Here is a 21,675-nt window from a genome sequence, read left to right on the forward strand (position 1 = left end):
TGACCGGGCGGTCGCGGCCGCCGCTCCTCCCCTCTCCCCGCGGAGCAGGGCGGGTGGCGGCGCCGTTCTACCTGTCCCGGAGGAGGAGGAGGAGCCGCAGCCAGGGAGCCGGAGGGACAAAGTTAACTGGAAAGTTTACGAGGGACCGTGGGTGGGAAGAGAGAAAGGCGGGGGGGGAAGTCGCTGCCGCCCCGCCGGCCGCAGCCGGGAGCTCTCGGAGGAGGAGGAGGGGGAAGCGGCAGCCTTACGGGGCCGGCGAGAAGCGGCAGCCGCAAACTCTCCGCTGCCTTCCCTCCCGCTGCGAGCCCCCCTCACAAGGCCTGCTGAGGTGACCGGCTGCCGGGAGGGAGGACGCGGCCGCTCCCCCTCGCCCGCCTCCCTTGGGGCGTCCGAAGCGGGCTGCGAGGACCGGGGGACGCCGCGCTCGGTGCCGGGGGGAGGAGGGTCACACCTCCCCACCACCCTTACGCCGGCACACCGCCTTGCTCTTTTCCGTCGCGGGACCGGCGGCTCCCATGGCGCTGAGCAAAGGGCTGCGGCTGCTCTGGAAGCAGGAGCCGGGGCCGAGCGCCCTGCTGGAGGCGCGCAGCCGCCAGGACTGCCTGTTGCTGGAGGCCGGCACGGTGGCGGCGCTCAGTAAGTGCCCCCGCGGCGGGCAGGGCCGGGCCGGGCCGGGAGGGTTCCTGTGGGGCAGGCTGTGGGGTGGGGAGGTGGCGCGTCCGTGGGTACGCGCCTGGTCCCCCTGTGGTGCCAGCGTGGGGTGGGGGGGGGTGTCCGGGATGGGGTGGCAGCAGGCGATCCCCAGGAGGTTTGGGGGGTGCCTTCCCCTGTGGCGGGGAGAGCTCAGACCCCGGCCCACTGTTTTGGAGCCCTTACCACAAAAAAAAGACATTGAAGGGCCGGAGCGGGTCCAGAGAAGGGCAATGGAGCTGGGGAGGGGTCTGGAGAACAAGGCTGATGAGGAGAGGCTGAGGGAGCTGGGGGTGTTCTGCCTGGAGAAGAGGAGGCTGAGGGGAGACCTTCTCGCTCTCTACAACTCCCTGAAAGAAGGGTGTAGAGAGGTGGGGATCAGTCTCTTCTCCCAAGTCACAGGCGACAGGACAAGAGGAAATGGCCTCAAGTTGCACCAGGGGAGGTTCAGGTTGGATATTAGGAAAAATTTCTTCACCGAAAGGGTTATCAACATTGGAATGGGCTGACCATGGCAGTGGTTGAAGCACCATCCCTGGAGGTATTCAAAAGACAAATTGACATGGTGCTGGGGAATATGGTTTAGTGGTGGTTGTGTGTTTTGTTTGGTTATTTCTTTTTTTTTTTTTTTATGGTTGGACTAAATGATTTTTAAGGTCCTTTCCAACCTAGGCGATTCTCTGGTTCTGTGACCTTGGGGTCCCCTCACTTCACACCCCGGCCTCCAGCATGGCCCTCCAAGGCCTGCCCATCTGCTGCAGGTTTGGGGGTGACCCTCAGTGCCCTGTTGGCCAGCATCTCCTCTGCCCTCTGCGACCCCAAGCCTGATCCATGTCTGAAGCAGCTCTTTCTCTCCTCTGGGTCTCTTAAGCCTCCTGGCCAGCAGCTGGGTGGGAGAAGCAGGAGAGGCCACCTGCCTGCCTGGTGGCTGTGTAGTCTGGGCACAGGGCACCCTTACTGTGTGAGACTTTGAGACTTGTTACTCTGCAGCTTTGTATGACCCTCGCTGACTGCAGAGGAGGATCCAGCTAAAGGGAAGGGGCCCGGTGGCTCTTGAAGAAGTTTCTATTCAGCTACATCGGGTGCCAACCACCAGTGTAGACACCCGGTTCACAGGAGACATTGTTTTGGATGACTGAGATTCATGTCCTGTAGAGGAAAACTGGCTTCTTCCTCTGGTGCCATACCTGCCTTTGTGGTTTGCACTGTTTATGGTTGCTTGAGTGCCTGGCTCTTACTGGAGGAGCTCCAGTCTCACCTGGGGCAGTGGAAGTTGTGAACATACTCAGGGTTGCCTCATCTCGTGTTTTGATACTAGCCACCCACAAGTTAATGCAGTGCTAATGTTGAGGCAGACACAGAAAAATGAGGTGACTGAGAACGTAAAGTGCAAAAGGTAATGCAGGGGAGCACGTTGTGCTTGTGCTGTGTTCTTAAGTTGTTATGCGTGTAATACTTACCTGTTCCAGCAATCATGCCAGGGTTTGCAGTGTTTTAGAAGTCTATATTCAAGCAGCTCAAGGGAAAAGGGGAAGAACTTGAACTGTGAACTCTGTGTAGTAAGAACTGTCTGTATGTTGTGGTTTGTAAAGTGTTAGTCACAATGTCAGCTCAGGATCCAGGCCCACTGAGCTGAATCTTCCATGGTATATGGTGGCAGGACATCCACACTGAAATGCTTAGGCATTGGGGACTTAAAGAGTGAAGAAAAACAAAAAGGTGGCAACTGGTTTTCACAAGAGTCGTTCTGATAGTGGAAAAATTTTGACCTGTTGTGGTAAAGATCTGTCATTGCCACACTGTGGGTTTTTTAATAAATTTTATTGGAATTTTATGTTGTGTAATACTTCAGGGGCTCAGTTTCTTGTTAAATTTGTTGGTTATAGTGGACATGAATACATTACGTTTTTCCAGGGTTTTTTTTTGTGTGTGTCAGTTTTCAATGAACTGACAAAGTGAAGTCTGGTAGTACCAAGCAGCACTTTACTCACTTTCCCCGATTCAAAAACCTGTTGTCATTAAAGCTCTCCATTTATATCAATGTGTTTTGGTTTGTATTCCTTTATTCTGATATAAATCTAGAGCAGCTCCATTGCCTGTGGCAAATGTGCATGAATAAAATTGAGACCAGCATTCATCTAGCTGACCTCAAGCCTCTTGAATGATTGGTAGCTGGAAAGATTATTTACCATCTCACTAGTTACTGCAATCATCAATTTAGAATAGATTTTTCTCCCAGTGGTACTATGTCCCATTTGAATTGCTGTAGCTAAAAATGATCAGAGAATTTGTATAGGATGTGTGTTAGAAGTAGGGATCTGTATAAGTGGCTCATGGAAAAGCCTGTTTGCCACGGCTTTTCAAAGTCCAGTGTCACCTCTTGATAATCATACATCCCTTGGCATCCAGCCCACTCCATGTTAATAACTTTGTCATTCTATTTCATTTGGTTTCTCTTTTCCTGCCTGGTTTGGTTCCTGTGTTGTGGGAAAAGCTAGTTGATCCAGTTGAGCCTGGCTAGATCGTTTCTTGCGTTTGTGCAGCGAAGGACCAGAAAAGGAGAGAAAACCAGGAGTAGGTATTGTGACATTTACAAGGATTGTGAAGAGGAAGCTTCACAGCCAGGGTGGTAACAGAAACAACATTAATTCTCTTTTGTTTGACTGGCATTTAGGTTGTTAACTAACCATAGAGCACTTCAGTGGAAGGTTAACAAACTTTGTATACATGTGGTTTCAGACAGACTAACCCTAGGATTGTGTGAATTTTGGCGCCTGTGTCTAATTTTCTGTTTCTAAAATAAAGTTTAGAAAAAAAAATTGCATACCTGTGGTGAGAAGGAATCATGCAGCTGTGCCTTATTCAAACTTCCACACTAACTAAAAGCAGATACATATACCTGGGGCACTTCAGTTGTACAACAGTTTATTCAGTTCTGCAATAGCAGCCTCGTGTCAATAGAACTGTAGAGAGGAATAATCATGAATGGACAGCAAAGGCCTGAGAGCAAATTTTAGTCATTGTTCATCACTCTTTTTTTCCATAATTACCAAGTGTCTCTGCCTTGCACAGGATGACATCTGCACTTTGAAAGTTCAATTGCTTCTATAATACTTTTGTACTAGAAGAAACTCATATGTTGAATTTAACCTAGTTTGAGTGGCAGAAGGGAGTGAGAATCATCCTAGGAGAAGAGATATTACAAAAAAGAAATCTAAAAAAAGCACTCTTGTATAAGCACAATGTCTATACAGGCCATAAACCTCTGGCAAACTCCTAATTAAAATATACCCTTTCAAATATGTAAATGAAAAATTTGATACTGTCTTGTGACTGGATGACTTTGTACTTTTTCCTCTCTCAGTATGTTATGAAGATCATGACGACAATTTTAGTTGTAAATTGATTATATTTCAGAATTTCCTTATTGCATAGAGAAAGTTAATATTTTTAACTTGAAATATATTTGCACATTTTTTGCGAGTAGTGGGAAAGTGTTATGGAGATCTCTAATTGCCTGAGATGTCAGCAGTGTATAAAATGAGAACACTCAGGCTGTAATGGAAACCTAACCTAAGAAACTTTTGGAAAAATCAAGGAATCAAAAATCACAGCAGGAAAACCTAACTACATAGCCCCAAACCCCTTAACTTAATCTATATAATGATTTAATATCAACAGAACAATTTTCTGTTCTATCATAAATTAAATCGCGTTTTTGAAGATGAGAGTTTTTCTTCCTTTTCTCATGATGTCACTGTAGGGTGGAGGGTAAAGCTCACTGTTTTGAATTTAACAGCACATTTTGCAAGAGGCTATTTTTTTTTTTTTTTTTGCCACTGGCAACCCTGAAGCTTCAGGCATCTCCAGAAGGATGGGTGACAGCCTGAAACAATTCCTCCAGGAATTCTCCAAACTAGAACATGAATAATTCGATTCTATGGAAGAAGATTAGAGTCATGAAGGATGAAAAAAATTGCCATTGATTTAGAAGTTTTTGCTTATACAAGTGGAAGTATAGATACAAATGCTGTTCCTACTTTTAACGCACATTACAGTTTTTAATGCTTTATAGATGATGCACAAGGCAATTCTGAACTGCTGCCAAGGCAGTCATTGAAATAAACTAAGGCTATAGCACTGAAAATGTAGTTATTTAACTTTACAGCAGGTAATCTTAGTGAAATGATGTCAACGGGAGTGCTTTGCTATTGAAATTCAGCATAAAAATACGTTTTTGCAAGGGCAAATGGTGCACAGATTTATTGGGTTTTTTTGTAAGCACTTTGATTCTGCGATTGCTTTTATTAAGGGATGTTACAACACCTGCTACAGTGGATCCTAAATTTCCCTGGTCTTCTGAAAATACTGAAATTCAAAGCTGGCAACAGTGCATGTTTTTGTAAGTAGGGCTCAAGTTTTTCCTCCAGACTTTCACCCACAGATCTGGGAAGTAAGACTTTACTAGAGACAAACTTACATAGAGCTCCGTGCCTCCTCTGTGCCTTCAGTTGCAGGTCTGTGTGTGGTTCTCTGGGGCGGACGAGTGAAATCAGTGTAGAGCCTTGCAGGGGGAGGGATGAAAAACCAGGAAGTGGCAATTATTCACCTGTGTATCCTTTTCTTTTTTTTTTTTTTTTGTTTTTTTGTTACAGAATGCACTTTCTACACTGTTTACAATTAACTTTAGTTTTGTATTTAAGTGGATAAATGTGCCACTCAGTAGGATATGGTAATCCAACACCAATAATACTTCTGTAAATGTATTGTGAATGTATTTCTGTGCAAAACAATGAGCCATACAACACGACTCTCTCTCACTGTTACAGTGGAATATTTGTATAGCTAATCTCCCCATTTTATCTGCATTCCTAAAACTTCTTGGTTAAATTTAGAAAAATAGAATAATCCAATTACAAATATTTATGAAGTTTTATGTAGTTTAGTGGTGTTCAAACCCTACAAAACTTGTAGTGGGAGTAATGTATGAATCAGAAGCCTTGCTTTCCTTGGTTACGCTGGCAGTGGGTGCTTGCAAACTATGGTTTCTCAGACTGAAATTCACTGCTATAGGTTGCAGGAACAAGTGTGTGCTACAGTTCCTTTGCTGTTGTTGAAATGCAAATCAGGTACAGAGAAGAGGGAAGATGTATTGGTGTAAATATAGACTACAAGGCTTACTTTCTGTGCTAGGAAGCTGGTAGTGGTTGTGAGGTACGAATTCTGCTTGGTGGTTTATGTCTATACTGACTACAAGTTTCTGTGTTAATATTTGTAATATATGACAGGAAGCACACGAAGATAATGGTCAAGCTCGAGAGCAATGACTTAGAGACTTCCTTTTTATCTTTATGTTCTTGACTGCCTGCAGTCCACAGGGCTGGCCAGTAGAAACCTGGTGGTTTTATTTATTCACAACCATTCTTATTTGGTTGTGAATGAATATATTCATATAGAATCATAGAATTGTCTAGGTTGGAAGGGACCTTCAAGATCATCTAGTCCAACCATCAACGTAACTCTGATAAAAAAAACCAAACATCACTAAACCATGTCCCCCAGCACTATGTCTACCTGTCTTTTAAAAACCTCCAGGGATGGTGCTTCAACCCCTTCCTTGGGCAGCCCATTCCAATGCCTGATAACCCTTTCTGTGTAAAAAATTTTCCTAGTATCCAATCTGAACCTCCCCTGGCACAACTTGAGGCTGTTTCCTCTTGTCCTATTGTTTGTCACTTGGGAGAAGAGATTGATCACCACCTCACTACACCCTCCTTTCAGGGAGCTGTAGAGAGAACTAAGGTCTTCCCTCAGCCTCCTTTTCTCCAGGCTGAACACCCCCAGCTCCCTCAGCCTCTCCTCATAAGACTTGTTCTCCAGACCCCTCACCAGCTTCATTGCCCTTCTCTGGACCCGCTCCAGCACCTCAATGTCTTTTTTTTGTAGTGAAGGGGACAAAACTGGACACAGCCCTCGAGGTGGGGCCTCACCAGTGCCCAGTACAGGGGGACAATTACCTCCTGAGTCCTACTCACCACACTGTTCCTGATACAGGCCAGGATGCTGTTGGCCTTCTTGGCCACCTGGGCACACTGCTGGCTCATGTTTGGCCGACAGTCGACCAACACCCCCAGGTCCTTTTCTGCTGGGCAGCTCTCCAGCCACTCTGCCCCCAGCCTGTAGTGCTGCACAGGGTTGTTTTGTCCCAAATGCAGGACCTGGCACTTGGCCTTGTATATACACATACAGGTATATATATATTTGCACTATATATACATATACAAGTGTGAAAACATAATCCCTCACTAGAAGCAGAATATTCTCAATCTACTATAGAAAGCCAGTGAGCTGATCTTTCCAAAATGCCACTTTGCTGATTTGTTTGTTGTGTTTTCAACCAGAAATACCGCTTTCTAGAAAATGGGTAATTACATTGCTTAATGTTTTGAATATTCAGACTTTCTTAACTGACCTTTCTTAACCTGACCACAGACTTCTTCCCAACTCTGTGTTGCTTAACCTGTATGGTATTTCAGATTACAGTTGTACTTGCATAATGCCTGTGTAGCTCAGACTGAATGTAAACAGGAAGATTTTAGTGATGAAAGATAATGAAAACACAACAAAGTGCTTTGGGTCTTTCTGAGGATGACAGAAAACAGAATTTGGAGGCAAGTTAATTATCTAACCTCATGTAATACCAGATATTGCACCTATTTCTAGGTAAGATGCTGATAGTAGTGTGTGTATTTTTTTTTTTCCTCACGTGTTCTTGGGGGTTTTTTGTATGTGTGACATTTCTGTTTGATTATAGATTTGCTCTTTCTGGGGAAAATTTACATTTCCTCCTGCAAAATGCTAAATGACACAAATAAAGGAAACAAATTAGTGAGGCCCCATCACATCAAGCCCATGTTTCTAAAGGTACTTAGAAATGCTTCAGAATATGTATGTATAGTAGTACCTACAGTTCCACAGGTGTCTATTTCCAGAATCAGGCTTAAGAATCAGAGGGGAGAGCCAGAATCTGCAATCTAGTCGCAGACTCTTTTCTTCAAGAGCTCTTTGTTCAGTTTTATCTTTAAGTTGTAGATATTACTGTGTCTGTCCTTAATGTGGGACTTGGAACTAGGGTACCTTTCTGCCCTCTTACTCCAGTCACTGACGTTTCTGGGCACCAAATGTTTGAGAGTGGCCCTGGTTCCTGCTGAAGTCTGGTGGATCAGCCCTGAGGAAGGGTTGAATAAAGGAAACTGCATACATCTGGCTGGTTCCTGCCAGCTGTTAAACTGAATTTGCAGTTTTTACAAGTAGGAAGTCAAACTTGGATAGGCTGTGTGGTATATGCAGATGTGTGTCTTTTCAGGGTGTTTTTCTTCAGCTCTGAGATATTTATATGTGGAAAAATGTCACTTTGAGTTTATTGTAGCTTTATTTCATTGAATTATTGTGCGCCTCTTGTTTTGCAAGGGTTAAAAATTTGAGCTAACATGCCAACATTATATATAATTTACATCAGGAGCCCTTACATAATTAATATTTAGAAAAAGGCTTGAGGAATGCAGACAGCGTGCAGGTCTAAAGCTGTTACAAGCACAACACAGTTGGGGTAATTATTGCAGAAGGGTGGATACTCAATTATATGCTTAGTGGAAAGAAAGATTACTAAAAAAATATTCACAGGAAGCTTTAGTGGAGTTTGGCAATTACTATGTATACTGTTTAGTTATTATTAAGTAGTAAAAAATGCACTATGTATTTGTAAACGTGACTTGTTCTCCAGGTAGAAAACTTTTTCATTAGTTTCATCAACTTTTGTAGCAGTATTGTGCATCAACTATATATGTATATATGTATCTCAAGCTGTCTGGCTTGAAAAAGGAAGGATTTCATGTGTGCCTCTGCATTTCAGACTTTTAATGAAAGCCACTGTAGAATAAGAACCCAGACTTTGGAATATTTAATGGAGAAACACGGAAATAATTCTCATCTTACAGATTATAGAAGTGGTATATATCTTTGGACACACCTAGCTGTTGAATGTTGTTGCTAAAACAGTATTTTCAATATTGTTGAAACTTGTCAGATATGGTTTGTATTTCCCCTGTTCATCAACAATTCTTTAGAGTTTTGTAGTAGTTTTTCCCTTCAAGTCTCTTCTTCATCCAGCAGAGGCAGTTAAATTTTGTTATCTGTCTAGTCGCTCTCTTTCCGATTCTAGCTCTTATGTCCTAGAAGTGTTTGTGAATACTCTAAGGGATGTTTCAGGCCAGGTTTTGATGACAGTTATTTGAGATTTTGATAACAATTTTAAGTTCTATAAAACTTGGGTCAAGCCCTCTGCCGTAATGTTCTTTTAAAGTCACAGTTTAGTCATCCTTTCTATGTATTGTTATTTAGAATGGTTGTTGGGGATTCTTCCTCCTTATCCCTCATTCCCTCCAAAAACATTAAAAAAAATTGGCTGGGGTGTGTCAGAATTCAGAGAGGACCTCCCAGTGCTGGAGGGATGATGACTGTATCCTTGCTTGCACGCTGGCAAGATGTGGAGTGAGACAGCACCGTGGTGGCTGGAGGCTGAGGGGGGACCAAGGAGTCATCACCCCAGTCGAAGTGTTGAAGAAAGATCACTCTGTCTCTTTTTTGGTTTCTGAGTCTAAATTGCTTCAGGGAGCAAGACAAACCCTAGGGTAAATAACAGAATCTGCCGTGTGGTGGAAGTTATTAGTGAGTTGTTAGCCAGCCAAAAAGAATGGCACCACAGCCTAGAGACCTCCTGGAGCTTGGTCTCCAGAGCCTGCTCCTCTCCTCCCTTCCAGGCAGCTCTGCTGGTACTGATGCCCCATGTGGGCAAATCTTCTGTCAAATGGCCTGCCCAGGACAACAGGGTATTTCTGTAGCGCTGCTGACAAAACACAGCTATTTTTGTGGGTGTTTGGAAAAATCCCATGCCAGGAGCTGATGTGCCTGTGATGCCACTGGCTCCACTTGGGAATCTTTGGTGACTTCTGTACCACCAGTGTCAGGTGCTTCTTGCTGTTGGCGGCATGAGTTGCGTGTTGGTCATTTCCACGTTGAAATAAATTCCATTCTTTTCTGGCTTTCCAACCCGGAATTCTGCTTCCAAGAGTATCACCCTGCTTTCAAGGTGTCTTTTAAATGCTTTCAGGTTGTGCCTTGCCCACAAGTTTTCAAGCTCCTGCCTCAGTCTGAGATCCGGATCTTGGGCTGTTCCTGTCACTCTCTATTTCTTCCTAAAGGTAGAATACTTGGAGCAAGAATTTTATTTATGTTTTTTTCTTTTTTTATTTTAAAGGGAACAAGGATAAGCTTTTAAGGCAGAGAAAAGGTGTATGAAAGAAGTCAGTATGTTGCTGCTGGTCTTTCCTCCTTAGTGAAAATGCCATGGAAAGTGAAACATCACTTTTTGCAACCTCTTTTTAATACATAAAGATGCTTGACAGGGAGTCTTTTTAAAGAATGAAACATTGTTACAGTTGTGCTTTGGGCAATTGTTCACTGAGTATCTAAACTATTGCTGATTTTTTTTTTTTTTTTTTAAGTGCCAGTGAACTGAGCTTCAAGAGAACTTAGCTCTTAAGAGGTCCTGCTACTGAATGTTTAAATTGTTACTGTCTAGAGGTTTATGTTACCCAATAAATATGCCTTCATCCTCTTTCTGCTGCTTATGTTTTGTTTCACTGGTGTGTCTGTGGTATAAACATTTTACTAGTTTCTCCCGATTCACTCCGTGTTTCTAAGAAGACAGAATGGATAAGTTGCAAAAGTCTGATAGCGAAAATAAAATAAAAAAAAAATGATCAAGTCTTCCTTATTTGTCATGGGTGCAAAAGTTGAGACAAATATGTTTTGATTTCCTTTGGCGGTTGCCTCTGCTAAGGAATTTTGTGAGTGAAATTGTTCTTCCTTTCACTTAAAAATGTCAGCAATATATGGGATATTTGTTTGTTTTCCGTGCTTCTCTCTGAACTATTTGCCTCTTGAGGTTTATAAAGAGAAGTCTGTTTCTTGCTTTTCTTCTCTATCATCCATTGCAGGCTGTTCACTTTGTCCTTTTTGTGCCCAGATGTTTCAGATTTTTGTAATTGCTGAAGTTTATTGGGAGCATAAGATTGCAAAGTATTAGCTAAACTCTACAAGTACCATTTTGCTGTTTATCAGTGGTTCGAGAAGTAAATGGACTTTTGGCGGTCACAGATGTTTTTCTCAGTCATGAGGCTGACCTTACTCCTCATTGGGAAATATATACAAAACACAGACTTACTCATTCAAGAAATACTTTGGTTTTACTTTAAAATAGTGAGTGACAAGTTTGGGCCATGTTCTGCTTTAATATCTAAATGTTCAGTTTGCACCCATGGAAGTCAATTGCTGCAGAAATACACAAATCTAGCATCAACAAACCTTTATGTGTTTATTTTTAATCTTAATTTTTACTACTCTGAAATACAAGTTTAATTCTTCCTGAAATCAACATCTGATGTTGTGTCTACATCAAATTATGTTATCTTGCATTAAAAAATTCCAGTTTTGTATGAAATTAGACTGTAACAATCTGGAAGCAGAAACCACCTCTTTTTGCACACCAAGAAAAATATATAATATTTTAGCTCATGGCCAGACAAATTATTATTTTTGCTCTTATTTTAGAATGGTGCAAAGTTTACATGTGCCTGTATATTCCTTTACTTATTCTGAAACTGATGTGGCACCTGTACCATGTTTGGAAAGCTAGTCAGTGACCTTCTTTCTTCTGGGGTGGTGTGTGGTGAGGCTTTGCATTTCTGTTCCATCATTTTTTAATCACTGTGTTCTTACAGCATTTTAACCCTGCCTTTGTACTGTAGTTGTGTTTACTGAGCAAAATCAACTGGGATGCTTTGGTGTAGGCAATAGCAATTTGAAAATTTTATGAAAACCGGAAAACTAAGGTTTGCTACCTTCCTTTTGTTTCTCAGCTCCAGAAGAAAAGGATGCAATTAAAGGACAATATGAAAAACTCATGGATGCTTACGGCTGCTTAGGAGAGCTTCAGCTCAAATGTGGTAAGTGACCTTCTGTATGACTGACATTATAAAATGCCAAGGCAATGCTAGAAGACAACAATGGCTAAAGTTGTCCATTGCCTTAATTTGTGAAAGCTAATTGCATCTTGTTACGTACAGTCTGGAAAAGATCTATTTCTTTTTCTACGCTGTGCCAAAAGCATATCACTAAATTATAGTCCAAGAATTTCGGGGGTTTTTTTTCTCATTTTTGTTTTGTCTGACATTCTTAGCTGCCTGAAGATAATTGCCATTTTTTTTTCCTCTACTACATTTGTCCAAAACAAGCTATGATTTTTTACTTTTTTTTTTCTTTTTTTTTGAAGGATTGTGTTTAAACACTGATTAATTATGGTCATCTGAGACCGCAGTACTACAGATTGCCAATCCTTGCTATAATGCCCAATTGCCTTTAATGGGCTAATTTACATGGCTGAGGATTTGCAAAATCAGTCCTTTAACTTCGACTAGTATAGTAAAGGAGTCTCTATTGTCATTGCTGTAAATTTCTGTATGGTTTGGGAATCTTGATTTAGGAAAGGACTTGCTATTACACTGCCTACAGGAATGTTAATGGAAATAGCATGTTTTCTGTGGTCATTGATTTGAAGGTAATAGTACATTATACAGCAGACTTCAAATTCACTGATGAAAAAGACGTATTGAAACACAAAGCACTATATGCCTTGTTCCCATAGTCTTCTTACATTAAGCCTTAATTTTGACTTGGAGGAATGACAAACCTGTTTTCCATATAACATGGTGCTTGGTCAAGGAATCCATGGAAGGCAATGATAGTGTGAGCACTGGTGTATTTACTCCAGTAGATATAAGTGTATCTTTTTATAGCCCACTTACCATATTATGGCTTGAGTAATATGACTTGAGATTGATCTAAAAAGACAACAGCAATCTGAAAGATTTCTGTCATTATTTAAAGCAGCAGGTCCATCTAGTCTTCTAAAATGAATGTGGGCTTTGTGTTTGTTTGGTTTTTTTTTTTCTTCCTGTGGAGTGAGTTAGACATTTATATGTAGATTAATACCAATTTGTTAATGTAATTAAAAATGGAGGGCTTGTGATTAGTTTTTGTTGGCACTTGGACCTGTTTTTCTTCATAGGAGTCTAATGAATCCTGTTGTAATAGTAAAGGAATGTAGCTATTGAATTCAAGCTCTTCAAGCTACAGATGAGGGTAGTTTCTTGTATATGATGGGAAGTAAATATCATTGATTTGAAGGTAATAGTACATTATACAGCAGACTTCAAATTCACTGATGAAAAAGACGTATTGAAACACAAAGCACTATATTCCTTGTTCCCATAGTCTTCTTACATTAAGCCTTAATTTTGACTTGGAGAAATGACAAAACTGTTTTCCATATAACTTGGTGCTTGGTCAAGGAATCCACGGAAGGCAGTGATGGTGTGAGCACTGGTGTATTTACTCCACTAGATATAAGTGTATCTTTTTATAGCCCACTTACCATATTATGGCTTAAGTAATATGACTTGAGATTGATCTGAAAAGACAACAGCAATCTGAAAGATTTCTGTGTCATTATTTAAAGCAGTAGGTCCATCTAGTCTTCTAAAATGAATGTGGGCTTTGTGTTTGTTTTTTTTTTCTTCCTGTGGAGTGAGTTAGACATTTATATGTAGATTAATACCAATTTGTTAATGTAATTAAAAATGGAGGGCTTGTGATTAGTTTTTGTTGGCACTTGGACCTGTTTTTCTTCATAGGAGTCTAATGAATCCTGTTGTAATAGTAAAGGAATGTAGCTATTGAATTCAAGCTCTTCAAGCTACAGATGAGGGTAGTTTCTTGTATATGATGGGAAGTAAATAAATCCAGTTTTAGTCTTCGTATTAAAAGGTGAATGATTTCAAATGGGGTGAGAAATGTCTTCAGCCTTATTTTCTCTCTTTTATTCTTCTATTTCTGTGTTTCCCATGTGCTTATTTCTTTCTGAGCAACACATGCTTAACTTCAGTGTCCTTAAAGTGTGATGTTTTTCCTCTCTGAGCTTTGTCACTGTACCTCTGTCTTGTTCTAGCCTTAAATTACAAGTCCTGGTACAGAACTCAATTTGGAAGCCATTGTTAAAAAATTTATTGTTAGTTGGATAAAAAAGTTAACTACTGGAGGAGGCAAACTTCTAATTGTGATTGAGCGAAAAGTCAGGAGAGTCATGCTCTAGTGGTAAGCAAAGGTAAGCAAACATTTTCTGCTGCTGAAAATGTTTAAAAAAGCAAAGATGATTGCATGTCTGCTATTTCAACATTCAAGAGGTAGCCCACATTTTTCTCACAGCCGCAGTTAGATCTTCCATATTACGTAGAAATAAGTTCCATCCCTTTAGCTGTTCCTTACATAAAAGACTAACTCTAGAAAGGAATGCAATGTCACTTTTTTCCCCCCTCTTTTTTTTTTAATATAATGTATTCTAGCAGCTGTAAGCAGGGGAATAATTGGCCAGCTCTTCACTGAGCATCAGTGATCACATAGACTTTGTTCAGGAGTATCAGTATATTTTTTTTTCTAACTACTGGAAACCTGCAGCCCATACGTACTAAATTAACTGAAAATATTTGTGAAAGTACATTCCACTGGGATATTAAAAGAGTCTATTTGCAGAGCAGAAGGGGAGACTCTTTTTCAAGACATGAAAGATGTCTCTGAGCACTTTAATTAATCTGTAAATATTGCTACTTAGGAATCCAAATAAATCACATTGTGTGCCTGCCAAAGTAGTTCGTGCTTTTCACAAGAAAGTAGATGAAATATGTGAAACTGACTCACAAAGTTAATGTTTCCCACCAGTAATAACACTCACTTCTATGTGCCTATGTCTGTTAACATGACTCACTAAGTTCTTCTGCTTGCTTTTGTGAGATGGATGGCAGCAGAATGAATTGTACAGTGTTTCTGGGCTGTATCGCAGCCAAGATTTTGCTGCCAAAGAAGATCTAGCAGTGGCAAATACATCTTAAGCAAAGCGTTAAAAGAGCTGGCTTTGCAGTGTTTGGTTTAGATGCTGTGATGTCGGGAAGGGGCATTTATATGGGAGTATTTTTGATACTGCCACCACATAAGTTGTTTAGTTAATACAACTGCTCTAAATTAATTTGTATATATACGCTTGCTCTTCCACATATATGATGTGTAGTTGAAAGGAAGAAGTTTCAAAGGCAAAAAGGACAGCTAAGTGCCCATTTTCTGTTCTTTTAGAACATTTCCTCATATGCAATTGTATTTAGAAGAGGGAGAAAGAGGATCTTTTAGGCTAAAACTGTAGTTTAGAAAATCTTGGTTATTTTCGTAATTCTGCTATAGATTTCCTCAGCGATTTTCACCTAGTTGCTTAGAATCAGCTCCTCTGCTGCGTTCTGTTGCTAATTTTGAAGGCAGATGAGAAGCAAAAATACCTTGCAAATTGTTTTTCAGTGGAATGGAAAGTGAAGTGGAGGTATGTGTGGCATGGAGATGGAACAGGCTGAGGGAACATAAGGCCATGACATGACTATTGGAATGGAGAAAGAGGGAAAAACTGGAGTAAATTATTTTTTTAAAGGAAAAGGCAGTCTTGGGTGAAATATTTACAGTTAAGAAGGACAAAAGAATTGAATATTGCCTCCTTTTCACTGCAGCTGGTAATAGGCAACTCTGAAGTCATCCCTTAAACTGCAGGGGAAACAATTGCCTTGAGTCATGTAGACAGGTTAAATACAGAAACTGCAGCTTATTGTAGTGTATGATGTACCAGAACTGTGTTTCCTGTTCAGCTTGGATTGAGGCAATTGGTTTCACAAGAGTTTTTGAAAGAATGGATGCAAGTTATTTTTGTCTTCTTTCTATGCCAAATATTCTCCATCCTCTGCCTCCCTTGTGCAACCTGATAAAAGGGCATTCAGTACATATCACCATGAACAAAACATTTCTTATATTTCTTCGAAAATGTTCTTTAAGGACGGATGTGGTGATTTATAGCTGTAATGGGGCAAAATAATGATCTTGGTCATGATGCAACATTTATACCCATCTCTCTGAAATCAAAATTTGCTGCATGAGCTTTGAAAGATAATTTTTTTTCGTTATTACTGTATATGAGTCTTGCTTTTTCACAGATGTGTTGCTATAGAAAGCATGACTAGTAAGGAACTGGTCTACTTCTTGCTTGAAAATCATTTCAGAGATTTAAAACGTTCTAGATTGCATCCCAAGGAAATGAGAGACATTTCCACAGGTATGATTGTCAGTTGCAGTGCTTATGTTCCTAAATCACTTTCATCTATGTCTAAAGTTTAGAAAGGCTAATTTGCACCAGAACTGCACTTTAAACTAATTGTAAAAGGTTTTGGTTGTTGGTTTTTTTTTTTTTTTTTAAAAAAAAAAAGGTTGTTTTCTAAGGTGAGGGGCCTGATAAATAGTCTGCAGCTGATGTGGTTACTGGTACAAAGTGAAGTGCAAAAGCCAGACCTGGAGCCTTGATCACATCACAGGAGAAAGGTTTCTATTTTTTTGGGTTGCTTTTTGTTGGCCTTAGCACTGGCCCCATTCATCATGCACTTTGCAGTTGTCAGCCAAATGTAACATGCTTTCTGGTACTGTACTGCACATGAAATCAAGTGAAAATTACCATGAATTTTCCACCCAGCGCACTTTCATTAATTACTTTTTTTTTAAATAAGAACTGTTGGACTCCTTTTTCAAGAAAAAAGCCTTGAGTTTAGAGTGTCTCCTACTCTACTCCAGATATGCAGGGAGCCTCTGTCAACTGGCTGCACTGGTGGTACTGGCAGAGCCACTGACTTCAGGAAACTGATTTAGTGTTAATTCTCCTTTTGATCTTGAGGATACTCTGCCAGCATTTTAAAACTCAGCTTCCTGACTTATTTGAGCTTACACTTAAGGGGAGACTGCTCATTTGTGGCTTTAGTACTTTTTTTTTTTCCATGTTGCTGTTGATGTTCTGGACAGAACAAATGTAAATACATTAAACACTGTTTAGTTCCTTTCAGAGGCTGTAACCCCATAATGTGCTTCCTAACGTTGCCACCAGGTGAATTTGGCTGGACCATGAGGTGCATTTCTGTTGTGATTGGTGTTAGTCTGGTACTTCAAGCACTACTTGCATAAAAGCAGTTTCTGGTTCACTGGAAACTTAAAAGGAGCAATATTTTTAATATATTTGCAGGATTGGAAATGGTAGTGAGCTGCAGTTTTGAAGAGTTAAGGCTGCAGGGATTAATGGAATAGTCTCGACTGTTTTAAGGGGAAATACCTTCTAGCTTTAAGGAATGTCTGTGTGTTTCAGTTTGATCCCTTTCATTAACGTTGTGATATTTTCACAGTTTGCTCAGCAAAACCAATTTAATTAAAATAAATCCTCTCTTTCTTTGCCATGGCCTCACAAATCTACCTACCATAGGAAACTCCATGTTGTGTTGATAGCAGGGTGGGGTTTTTGTTGTTGTTTTTGTTTGTTTTGTTTTGTTTTGCTTTTGTGGTTGTGGTGGGTTTAGTAAACCAGGAATGCAATTTCTTGCATTCTTTTGTGAGATTTACTGGATAATAAAAATGAATGGTTTAGGAAAAATTTTTTCAGTAAATTCTTGTCAGCTAAAAATGTTGTTTTCCTTGCTATGAATGAACAATTACCAAATAACTTAACATTTGCAGTTTTTATAAATGGAGAAAGTTGATAAAGTTTTATAAAAATTATTTCCTTCAGTAGCAACATCCATCCTGATTGAAGCAATTTCTATCCTTAAATTTAAGTGCATTTAGGTGGGGCTGTGGTTGATACATCTGTTTTCATGTTAAGTAGTTATTTTCGACAGGAAAGATTATGGCTTGTTGACATTTACATACCAGAAAGGAAACCACATTGACTTTTTAAAGTTTAAATTTAGAAGTAAAAGGACTGATTTTCGGCTTTAATATATCCATAATAATGGTCAGACTTTCAGTGACTGGCAAATAAGCAGAAGCATTTTTCCTGTGGCTGGTAATGTTAGGTTTCTGCCATATTAAGTACATATCTGGATATATAACACTTCTGTTTTATTCCTTGGAATAACATTTTCAGTCTGACAAAATGTGTAAGTGAAAGTATGAGTGGAGGTAGCGCAGTCATCATTTCCATCACAAACTTGTCCAATGTAGTTATCAATATATTTAAAACATTGGCAGCCTGGGTGGAGGGGAAAGACATTGAGGTAAGACAGTGGAAGACAAAAGTTTTGGGATTGAAAGAAGAGGTTCCCAGACTGATGTTGCTGGCAAAGCAGAGAAGATGGGGAAAGCTGTATTTCTCTGTGTGTAGCTGTATATCTTAGTGGTGGGTAATTTCTTACAGCTTAATGGAGGCATGATTAAAAGATTAATAGAAGAGTAGTGTTTTAATAGCATTAAATTTGCTATTAGATTTGGTTCTAAAAGGATGAAGGTCTGACAAGAGCCCTACCTCTGCTCGGGACCCTGTGGCTACAGTTGTGCAGTGAAAAAAATAGGGCAAAGCACAGGCTTGAGCCCACTATTATTAAATTGTTGTTCTTTTTGGCTATTTTAATGTCGACCTTTCCATTCAATCTCTTCTGAACCCTTTAGGAAAGTTTAAGGTCATGAGGCCAATGAAAATGCTTGTATTCTTTGTCTCAGAGTCCCAGCCAGCCAGCTCTTCAAGTCTGGTACGACTGGTTTTGTGTGCCTTAAGTTGGCTGATATTAAGGCATATTAATAGCGTTCCTATACATTGCTTCCAGATGAGTGAAGTTTACTTTGAGCTAATACCTCCTTGCCCCTCCTGGAGGCTGCCAGAGATGGTATTTAGTCAGGTATGAACTACCATGGTGATAACTGACGTATCTCCTATGCTTAATCCTTTATAATTATGCACTCTCGTGCAAAGGAGGAATAAAATAGCAGGTTTCATGTCTTTCTGACCCTCTGCTACGGTGTCATTTGGAAAAGCATACTTTTAAAAAACACTCAAGAAGGAGAACACAGCATACCCTTGTTACAGAAAGCAATGTGATGAACAGAGCTTTTTAGTAAATACCACCTACACTGGCCTTTATGCAAAACTGGAGTCAGCAGAAAAGAATGAATAAGATCTAATCTCCCACCTTGAACTGCCATTCCAGTCCCGCGCGCCTACGCCAATATTTGGGCCCCGCTAAAAACCAGCCCTGACTCAAGTTTCTGTGGCAAACCCTGTGATCTGGAAGCAAGGACCCCCCTGCTGGTGTTTCAGGAAAAAAAAAAAGTTGTTGCATGAGACTTGATCTGCATTTTCAGACAATGGGCCACTGTGGAGGGTTAAAAAGTGGTCCTACAAAGTGTTCCTTTTGCTGTCTGAAACCGCGCTGTCCTAGACTGTCCCTGTGACCTTAACTAATTAGCTTGCTCTTGGCAGGTCAGCTGTTGTTTCTGCTATTCTCTGGCAATAAATCTTGGCTCACTTCCACCTCTTCTTACTAACTGAAATGAACAGGATGACACTGTCTCCATTAGAGGCCAATTTAAGTAAATCAAACAGTTTCTTCCTAGCAAAAGCAGTGTTTTCAGAACAATTGTTCTACTGTTTCTTAATCACTCTATAATTTCAGAGAGAATGAGCTGAGGTTGAAATCCTGCTGTGTACATAAGATCTGATTAGGGTGGTGTTCTCAGGCTTCAAAATTTATCTTTTAGTTTTGAGGCCCTGAAGTTCAGCTGCTTCATGATTTCACATTTTGCTTCACAGCCGTGAGAGCTGGAATTCTTTTTAGTGATAATTGAGGTTGTCATCTAACCATGTACACTCTTTTGTGACACAAAAAGCAAAATCTCAAGAACTGGTAGTACTGAAACTTTCTGAATGGCTGAACACACCCAGAAATCTGAATGCTTTGTGTCTTTAAAATTCAGAAGTCAGTTGAAAAATTCATAGTGAGGAATACGCTTTATCTCACGAATGACCAGGTTTTTTACCTTTCCCTTCAATCAAATCCAATGAAAACTGTAGTTCTCTAGGGTTGTGAAATCTGATTTTTTGAGTAGTGTCTCAGCACTAAGCTCATTGCAGTGGGAAGTAAGTGGGAAAAACATACTGTAACACAGCAAAGGATATGTCTTTAAAATTCAGAAGTCAATTGAAAAATTCATAGTGAGGAATACACTTTATCTCACGAATGACCAGTCTTTTTACCTTTCCCTTCAATCAAATCCAACGAAAACTGTAGTTCTCTAGGGTTGTGAAATCTGATTTTTTGAGTAGTGTCTCAGCACTAAGCTCATTGCAGTGGGAAGTAAGTGGGAAAAACATACTGTAACACAGCAAAGGATGGGCATATATATTGTGGGATATTACACAATTGCACTCACCTGCACTCAAAAAGAGTTCAGAAATGGAAAAGAACAAATACAACAAATTGTATTTGTTTTCTTCTGAAGCAAAGACACTGGCCTCTGCTGGAGGTGAAGCAGCATAGCCTGGGTCTGCCTGTAACCCTTTTCTAACTGTCTGTCACCTTCCAGGTAACGCTCGGCTGCACTTTCTGGTCCTGGTGACAGGCTGTACGTCGGTGGGAAAAATCCTGGACGCTGAAGTGTACAAAATTACTGCAACAGATTTCTGTCCTCTCCAGGAAGAAACCAAGGAAGAGGAGCGCGTTACTGCCTTGAAGAAAATACTCAACTCTGGGATGTTCTATTTCTCGTGGCCTAACGCAGGCTCAAACTTTGATCTGACTGTGCGGGCTCAGAAGCAGGGTGATAACAACTATGAATCTGGTAACTCCTTCTTCTGGTTAGTACTGCATGTTTATACCAAAGTCTTCTGTTGTCTTTTTTTTTTTTTATTATTTATATTGTGGGATATTACGCAATTGCACTCACCTGCACTCAAAAAGAGTTCAGAAATAGAAAAGAACAAATACAACAAATTGTATTTGTTTTCTTCTGAAGCAAAGACACTGGCCTCTGCTGGAGGTGAAGCAGCATAGCCTGGGTCTGCCTGTAACCCTTTTCTAACTGTCTGTCACCTTCCAGGTAACGCTCGGCTGCACTTTCTGGTCCTGGTGACAGGCTTTCAGAAATGGAAAAGAACAAATACAACAAATTGTATTTGTTTTCTTCTGAAGCAAAGACACTGGCCTCTGCTGGAGGTGAAGCAGCATAGCCTGGGTCTGCCTGTAACCCTTTTCTAACTGTCTGTCACCTTCCAGGTAACGCTCGGCTGCACTTTCTGGTCCTGGTGACAGGCTGTACGTCGGTGGGAAAAATCCTGGACGCTGAAGTGTACAAAATTACTGCAACAGATTTCTGTCCTCTCCAGGAAGAAACCAAGGAAGAGGAGCGCGTTACTGCCTTGAAGAAAATACTCAACTCTGGGATGTTCTATTTCTCGTGGCCTAACGCAGGCTCAAACTTTGATCTGACTGTGCGGGCTCAGAAGCAGGGTGATAACAACTATGAATCTGGTAACTCCTTCTTCTGGTTAGTACTGCATGTTTATACTGAAGTCTTTTGTCATCCCCAGCTGTATCTTATTGGCCAGACATTCTCAGAAGGAAACGAGCATATACACTTCAGGTGCACCTCCACTCATGGCATTTTACAGGGCATGTGACTTTAGTGGATTAGTGGTAAACTTGGGTCAAAGAAGTAACTTCTATTAATTAAAACTAATCCAATAGTGAAATGCAATTCTAATAACTGGATATTTTGTGGTTTTAACAAGGAAACACAAATTACTCACACTATAGAAATATGTTTCTGAGGGTCATGAATAGTTTCCCCTGCAGTTCTTTTTAATAATTTGTTCTAAAAGTTATCTAGTAGATATTTTGTGGTTTTAACAAGGAAACACAAATTACTCACACTATAGAAATATGTTTCTCTGTGTCGTGAATAGTTTCCCCTGCAGTT

General features: G+C 40.5%; 1 protein-coding gene across 1 annotated transcript in view; it reads left to right on the top strand.

The window, feature by feature from the left end:
• The first annotated feature begins 115 nt into the window (after positions 1-115).
• Positions 116-21,675, top strand: part of SYNJ2 (synaptojanin 2) — a 77,715-nt gene continuing 56,155 nt past the window's right edge. Inside the window, exons 1-3 of the mRNA XM_014950939.1 lie at positions 116-636; positions 11,670-11,756; positions 20,973-21,243. Coding sequence (XP_014806425.1) covers positions 516-636; positions 11,670-11,756; positions 20,973-21,243 — 479 coding nt within the window. The 5' untranslated portion in view covers positions 116-515. The remainder of the gene's footprint in view (positions 637-11,669; positions 11,757-20,972; positions 21,244-21,675) is intronic.

This window comes from Calidris pugnax, unplaced genomic scaffold (assembly GCF_001431845.1).
Source record: "Calidris pugnax isolate Ruff unplaced genomic scaffold, ASM143184v1 scaffold24, whole genome shotgun sequence".
In the NCBI taxonomy this organism is placed as follows: domain Eukaryota; kingdom Metazoa; phylum Chordata; class Aves; order Charadriiformes; family Scolopacidae; genus Calidris; species Calidris pugnax.